Here is an 8,140-nt window from a genome sequence, read left to right as displayed (position 1 = left end):
TCTTTGGAACTCCTATAGGTACTTGATATTATGCTATAAGTAGGCTATAGCAGGATGGAGAATGGTGGAAAGGAGAAGGAGGAGGAGAGGAAATTGCTACGTTTTGTTTTGGAGGTGAAGAGATGGAAGTGTTTTCTCTTAGTACACTTGTCCTCCTTTCTCTTAAACTAAAGGACACTTGTTTTTATTTTCACTTGGTTTTGAGGTGAGTCATTTGCCTTGTCGTGGAAAAGATTGGCTGCCACTTGTATCGGTAAAATGTCCCTTTAAACCCTTTAGTCACTTTAGTTTATTAATATTCTAGGTACTTAGTTGGTCATTTCACATTCTTATTAGTTAATCTCATTTGCTTTAGAATTTTATTCTTTTAATTCCTAATTTTTGTTATTTTAATGAGATTAAGATATATGAATTTTTTTTTTATATAGAATTATGGAGCCTTTCAACTAAATTTTCTTAGGAGGCTTTTGTGCATTTGTCTTATCATACCTCAGGTGTTTTAGAATTTTTTTTTTTTCAAACACATCACTTTAATATATTACAAATTTCAATTCCTTCTATTTCAATAGTCTTTTAAATAAGTCATGTGTTTTATAAAATATATCTTTATTACTTATTTACTTAATTTGCATAATATTTTCGGCATAAGATTTTCATTGCATTTAGTGTGTTACAAAACTCATAATTTTACTAATTGTAAACTAATTTCTCTTTTATTTTTCTCTCACTTATCCAAACATCAAAATAAATGAATAAATAAAATTATTATCTTTAATATTTTATTCTCCCTAAATTTCTATTAAAATACAATGTTAGTTATGGCTTTATTCAATTTAAGAAAAAAAAATTCCATTATGGCATACCAAATACCTATGCCTAAAATAGTCTTTACTCAATATTAAACCATATGGAAGAACTAGTTACTGGTGAAGGAATAATCTACTGCATGTGCAATTCATCATAGGAAAGGTAATCAACCCTATTATATTATAAAATATTAAAATTATTAATTAATAGTAATATAACGATTAAATAAAGTCTTAATTTTAAAATAGCAGAAATGGAAAAAAATAAATTAACTCAACCCTTTATATAGATTTTCTTTTTCACATAAATTTATGAATCATTTATGAATTTATCATAAATTAGTTAATTCAAAAACGAAATTATACAAGACGTAGTAAAAATTGTAAAGAAATCTAAACTATTTAATTTGACATTCTAAATATAAAACTTTATATATAAGTAAAAATTCTATACTAAAGAAAATAATTATTCTAGCAGAAAAAGGAGCCCGTAAAATTTTTTTTTTTAAAATATAATTATTTTGTCATTTTTTCAGTGTATGATCAGAAATACTTTCGATTGAACCAAAATATTATTTATACTTAGTTCGATATATGAATGGGCTTGTACACCGACTCTACATAAATCTTCCCCTTGTCTGAATACTACACGTTTTATTGTAAGGAAATGTGTAGAAACCCAAAAATAATATGACATGTACCAACATGTGCCTATATAAGGAGAAGGGTATAGAACCAAACTCATCAAACGAGTCCCAAAACTTTCTCTTCTCTATAATTTCTCAGTTATCTGTTCTAAATTTTCCGTTCCAGACCCACAAATCTTTCCTAGCTACCAAACATGGCAGGAATAATATCACGTGCCACGCGGCAAGTGACTCGAACATTTCAACGTTCACTTCCTGTACCTAAGTTCTTGCAGTCCGATGATGTTGCAATAATTAGCAAGGTTCAAGGAATCCACAAACCTGATGGTCGCCAAGTTGATGTTCACAACTTACTCACTATTATTACCAAGATCTTGCTTCACGACAATCCCAGTGGTGATGGTGGTGTTATAAATGTATGTTCTAATTAATTATTTTGCTTCTTTTTTATTTTTTATGAATTTATGGAAGTTATTCTCACATTAGTTTGAACTAGATGATTAAAACTAAATTTCCTTCAGGAATATTATTTTTTTCACATCAATTTAATGTATTCATGAATATTATTCTCTGAGTACTTCTAATAAAATCGAATCCTGAAATCCCGATCAAAGAGGAAAGGAGATACATTAAGTCCCATTAGATTTTCTCTTTCTGGAATTATTATTAATAAAATAAAAATTTGCTGATTAAAAAAAAAAATGTCCCGTTAGATTTTTCTCTTTCTTATATATTTGAAACTCTCGAGTCTCTTTTAATCCTTGTTAAGTTACTTAATATTAATTATAGAGGCATAAAAAAATAATTGAAATGTAGTTATACATAGAAGTGGAGTATATGTGTACGTATATTTACATGTAGTTGCTTTTTGCAGGGAACATCTACAGGAAATACTGAAGTACCTGCACAAATTATAAACAGGATCTGTTGTGAGGTTAATTATTTTTTTGTTGATTATAATAGTTATTTCTAACACCATTTTTATGCCTTTATATATTATTTTTATATATATTTCAATATTGAAAAAATAAATTTGAATTTAAAATCTATTATTAGACCATTCATGCATGATTATTAGACTTTTTAATAGCGGGCCATATGTTGTTATTGTATTTCAACTCTAATGTAAAAGACAATCTTCTAGCTTTATTAATTGATTCGATTCCGAACTGCCAGAACGCAGACACGTGTACAAAAGTATAAAGCATACCAACTTTCTACAAAGTGAATCTTATCATACTGACTTTCTAAAAAGTGAATCTTATCATACTGAATATCTAAAATCCTACGTTTTTTTTTTTTTTTTTTTTTGAGAGTTCTAGAACATTTGAAAAGTTAATTTTCAAAATAAGGTTTTTAAATTACAATTTCGAGCATCCAAATGTAAGATTTTTTTAAATAAAAGTCAAAAAAAAAAAAAAAAAAAAAAAAAGAAACCCTAATTTTAATTTTCTGATCTACACCAATTGTTCATAGTATAATATCATTAAATTTGAAATGCATCTATATACAGATATCATGCAACTGCTCCGGTCGGAATACTCAAGAAACAACTATAATCTTACTTGAAAAGTTTCTTTTAAACTATTCGTGGGATGCGAAGTTGGTGGTAATGGTGGCCGCATATGCTGTCAACTATGGAGAATTTTATCTGCTTACTGATCTTTACACTAAACATCCAGTTTCCAAGAATATAGCTTTGCTCAAGCAACTGCAAGAGGTAGTGGAAGATGCTGAATTATTGGAACAATTTTCTGGAGCAATTATTGACCTTAACAAGGCTATGGTTGCCTTGATTCGATCTGTTCTCCTGTTCAATACTTTACCTTCTGAGTATCTTACAAGTAATAAACCGCCATTTTCAACTGCCATAACTGATATTGTCCGAGCTGTTTATTGGACAATATATAGTGTTGTGACTTGTGCCTCTCATATTGATGCCCTTATTGGATCGAAAAATCAGTAAGTATGCTTGATTAAATCTTTTTCTTTTTAGGGTTAATTGGAAAAAAAAAAAAATAGCAAGTCATCAACTTGTATGATTTGATTTCAGGCGTACCATTGCTGCAACAATGACATGGGAACTGTCGGAACTGGCGACTAAAGTGAGCAGTATTCAGGCAACCCTGCAAAAGAATTTTGCTCGTATTAAACAAGAAATTGGTAAAAAACTCTTACCATTTGGGCGTTGTAATTGCACTGTGATCTAACCTACATCTACTATATGGGACTGTCTAAATACCAGGCTAAACAAATATCTTCAATAATATGTAATCTGATTAGATGAATGAAAAGTCTTGGGTTTGAGCTTCTCAACCATAAAAGATTTTATTAATTTTGTGAAATGATGGGAGAATTACCACTTATTGTGTAGCCCACAAGGCTATCTCAATCCATTAAAACTATGAATAAATAAAATAAAATATCATACCACCATGATGTCATCTTAACATTTTTGCATGTTACTTTTCGTATTTTTTTAATTTTTTAATTTGATTTTCTTTTAATTTAGATATCAATAAAACTAAAGTATCAATAATGATATTAATAATGTGTTCTTCAATTTTTTTAATAATTAATGAAATAAATAATGTCATGAATATTATTTTGAAATAAATTTATTATTCAAATTAATTTTTTACTATAAATTATGAAACTAATAATATCATTAATACTTTTCAAAGAACATAAAATAATAAAAAATTCTAAACCTTTTCATCTCTGCAAAGAAAAAGCTAAACTTTTTTAGATGATTTGGCATCATATTATTATTATTCATATGAAGTGGAACAAAGTTTCTTTTTTCTAATTTTTAGATTAATTTTTCTTGATGACTTCTCTTAATTTGTAGAGATTAAATGTTAAATATTAATCGTCAAACTTGATTAAAGCCTATGTGGTATTTGTCTATTTTGTACTCAAAATCTTTATCACCTCACTTGATAGAAAATATCTTTAACTTAAAAAATTCTTCGTTACTATAGATAGATAAGATAACATAATTTAAATTTCTTTTGATTCAATCTATTTTTTTTTAAAGCAGAAAAAAAAAACATGAATTTTTTTTTTAGAAAAGAAATGTATTCTCTTTTAATACCATGTAAAGGAAAAGATCCGAATTCAAAGAAGTTTCTTCGAATTCTTAATTTAATTTGCTTCAAATGGCTTATAAAGATGATGAGATGATTGCAGATGGATACAATGTGCTGGTCAACCTTTTTGAGACTGTCCAAGACATTACAGCAATCTTCCAGGCCTTCTTCCACGTGGACGATGGGAAGCTACCCCTTGTGGTGGGCACCACTAAGGAAGAGGTATATTTACCCCTTGTGGCAATAAATTACAGGTCAAAATTGAGGTATTAAAATTGAGGTATTACAGGTGAAAATTGAGGCATTAAGGCATACAAAAGTTTTGCTGCTCATTTCTGGACTTGACATATGGCAAGTGGAGATTAAAGCTCTTGCTAAATTGAACGAACAGCTCAAAGGAAAGCACAATATTCAGTATCAACTAGTTTGGATTCCAATCGTGGAGGGCAATTTGGATGAACAGAAATTTTTGTCTTTGCAATCTCTGATGTCATGGTTTACCGTAAGACACCCTTCATTTATCAAACCGGAGGTTATCAGATACATCAAGGAAGTGTGGAAGTTCTCGAAAAACGCAATATTGGTGCCGTTTGATCAAAAGGGACATGCAGAATCTGTTCATACTCTTGACTTCCTTTGGCTAAAAGGATATTTGCCTGGTCTACTCCCATCATCATCTGCAAGGGAGATATCACCATGGGAAGAGAAGCAGTTGACACTAGATATTCTTATTCATGATATTTATCATGTTGACTCGGTAATTTTACTTTATCCCTGTTTAGTATTAATGATTTTCATTCTCAGATTTTAGAATTTGATTTTACTGTGGTGAATTTCCATATATATGTATATTGCAGACAAAACCCGCACCAATCATATGCCTTTATGGAGGAGAAGACATGAAATGGATTGAAGAGTTCATTGCAGCAATAACTCGTGTTGAAGAGTTCACCAAGTTGAACATAGAATTAGTTTATGTTAGCAAGAGCAATGCAATCGATGAAGCCAACAAAGAGATTTTCGATTTCATTACTGCAAAGAAAATTGGTGTGCAGTGGAAAGCAGAAGAAACATACAGTTGGCGATTCTGGACTAGATTAGAAAGCATTTTCTCTTCAGGGCTGAAAAATGGAAAAATTGCAAAACAAGACAATAAAATGAAAGATGTGATGACTTTGCTTAGCTTTAATGGAAGCTATAAGGGATGGGCTATTTTTGGTCAATTGGGATCTCATCAGAAAATTGCTAAAGCAACCGGGGACGTTATTCTGCAGATTTTGCGAAAAATAAATACATGGTGGAAACCTGGCACTAGTATTGACTCTTTTCTTACAGCAATTAACCACCAAATCGAACAACAAAATTCTGTCCAAGCACACCATTGCAACCACATTGTCCTCCCGGCGACCATTCCCGAGATTCCGGATGAATTGATGACATGTGCAATATGTGACCGGAAAATGAGCAAGTACCTGATGTACCGGTGTTGTATTTAGTAAGTGAGTTTCATGCAATATCTGCTAGAGGTTGGTTGCAAGAATAATTTAGTTATGGGAGTTATGTTTGTTTCTGTTTTGTTTGATGTGTGGTTAATGTAATGTCTAGCTTGTGCTAGATGAGTGTGCTTTCGTTAGTTTGTGTCCTGGAACTGGTTCCCATGTTGCACCTGTAGGAACTGGTATGCTATGATATAATAAAAACTTGAAGGTTCTTTGTTTCTTCGGCTTTTGATTTGGACGCTCAACATTTTCCTAATAAACTCCAATGTTATTAATATAATTATTTACTTCCCACTTAATTGGCTGGATTTTGCGAAAAAATCCACATGACAGCCTTTCAATCTTTATTTCAAAAAAAATATATATATATAAATTGATCCCTAAATTATAATTAAATTAAAATATAATATACCTTTATTTTTAAAAACTAATTATAAATCTCTAAAATTATGATTGGTTAACACTTTTATCCTTTCATTTTGGATGGCAGGATTAAAGTGTTAACAAAATGACAAAGACATTTTAATTAGTTTTTGAAAACAAATAGCCATCATATGTTAATTATGTAAGGTTAATTTCATCATTTTCCAATCAATTGACAGTCAAAATAAGTTATTTCAGATAGAAGGATTAAAGTTTTAATAAAATCATAATTTAGGGATTTCTTTCGAGGCTTAATATATTGTTTCACCTTCAACTTTTGGTTTTGTTGTAATTTTATTTCAATTTAACCTTTATGTTAATTTCACCCTAAACTTTAACATTTCGTTCAATTCACTTTAATTTGACTTTTATACCAATTTCACCCTGATCTTTGACATTTTATTGTAATAGCATCCTAAATTATATTTAGGGCTTATAAATTATAAAAAAAAAACTCTTGACCTCGGGTTTGGACTAACTTAATACATTTGTGTGAATGAACGAGTTTGGATTAATAGTATATGGACAATCTCTATTATTATTTTTAATATTTTTTATATTGTTTCTTTAATTGATAATAAATAATATTTTAAAATTAATTTTTTGATACATGAATGTTTTTTTAAAAAATAGAACATAATTATTTCTTATATTCCATTTTTATAAAAAATTTTACAATTTCTAATAGTTTACGGGTCAAATAAAGTGATAGTTACTTTTTTTTTTTAATTTTATAATTATTTTAAAATTTATATTAAAATCAAACCATAATAATCATTATATTCTAATTAAAAAGAGTTCATATATCACTTTATTTTAAATTTTTTTTTTTTTTTTTTTGGAGACGGAGATAAAATAATTGAAAAGAATGTGAAGCTGTATCACTTTAATATATGATAAAATAATTTAATATATGAGGAGAAAAACAGTCATGTCAACGCACCCTAATATGCATAAAGGCACACAAACTAACAAAACACAGCTATATCACTTTCAGCTTTAGCCCTAACTAACGGTCATCCTGGGCCTACGCTTCTCTTTTGCTTTCTTTTCTTTTTCTCGTCTCTTCTTCTGTAAATATGTATGCTTTAACATCAATTGTAATCTTAAACTATTTTTTAGCATTTAAGCTGTGGATAAAGGTGTGGGTATTGGAGGACATTTTGATTGTAAAGAGGGTATTTTTATGATTCATTCCAAAAGAAATAATAAAATAGTTAAAATATTTTAAAAAATCTTATTTTTAAAACACTGTTAATAAGAGGTGTGGATATTTTTTATTGATTTATTTTTTTTTGTGGACAATCAGAAATACGTTCGTTTGAATCGAAACACTATTAATCTGATGTATAGACAGGTCATACAGCCTGTGTAAGTAAGTCTTTCAAGTGATTTGATTCTTATTTCTGTTACCTTTTATAGTGGTAGATGATCATTATTCAAGAAAAAACTAAATATATGATGAACTAAATCCTGGTCAATAGGCCATCACACATACACTTGAACCTAAGTGGATAGAATAAGAGAAAATCTAAAACCAAAAGAAATACACGGAAGTATCTTATAACATATATAAAAGTAGAATTTTCTATTTTTGTTAAATTAATAGATAATACACTTAACAATATATATGTTGATTGCCCATATCAAAAGTTGAACATGTAAGAGAGATA

At 29.1% G+C, this 8,140-nt stretch overlaps 1 protein-coding gene across 1 annotated transcript; it reads left to right on the top strand.

The window, feature by feature from the left end:
• The first annotated feature begins 1,538 nt into the window (after nucleotides 1-1,538).
• Nucleotides 1,539-6,262, top strand: LOC105644033 (protein SIEVE ELEMENT OCCLUSION B). The gene is made up of 7 exons (XM_012229277.4): nucleotides 1,539-1,869; nucleotides 2,328-2,387; nucleotides 2,967-3,415; nucleotides 3,507-3,616; nucleotides 4,646-4,767; nucleotides 4,835-5,302; nucleotides 5,403-6,262. Exons 1-7 carry the CDS (start codon nucleotides 1,648-1,650, stop codon nucleotides 6,039-6,041), a joined length of 2,070 nt encoding a protein of 689 aa, XP_012084667.3. The 5' UTR covers nucleotides 1,539-1,647; the 3' UTR covers nucleotides 6,042-6,262.
• The last annotated feature ends 1,878 nt before the right edge of the window (nucleotides 6,263-8,140 follow it).

Source organism: Jatropha curcas, chromosome 3, assembly GCF_041381405.1.
Source record: "Jatropha curcas cultivar XTBG-Jc1 chromosome 3, XTBG_Jcur_1.0, whole genome shotgun sequence".
In the NCBI taxonomy this organism is placed as follows: domain Eukaryota; kingdom Viridiplantae; phylum Streptophyta; class Magnoliopsida; order Malpighiales; family Euphorbiaceae; genus Jatropha; species Jatropha curcas.
The sequence above is the reverse complement of the archived record's forward strand: the minus strand, read 5'-3'. Positions and strand labels throughout refer to the sequence as shown.

Bases quoted from the DNA above. Each gene is read 5' to 3' on its own strand.
- LOC105644033 (XM_012229277.4), top strand. From the start codon at position 1,648: ATGGCAGGAATAATATCACGTGCCACGCGGCAAGTGACTCGAACATTT. The intron at 3,617-4,645 runs GTAAAAAACTCT...AGATGATTGCAG, and splicing joins TCGTATTAAACAAGAAATTG to ATGGATACAATGTGCTGGTC. The intron at 4,768-4,834 runs GTATATTTACCC...GAGGTATTACAG, and splicing joins TGGGCACCACTAAGGAAGAG to GTGAAAATTGAGGCATTAAG.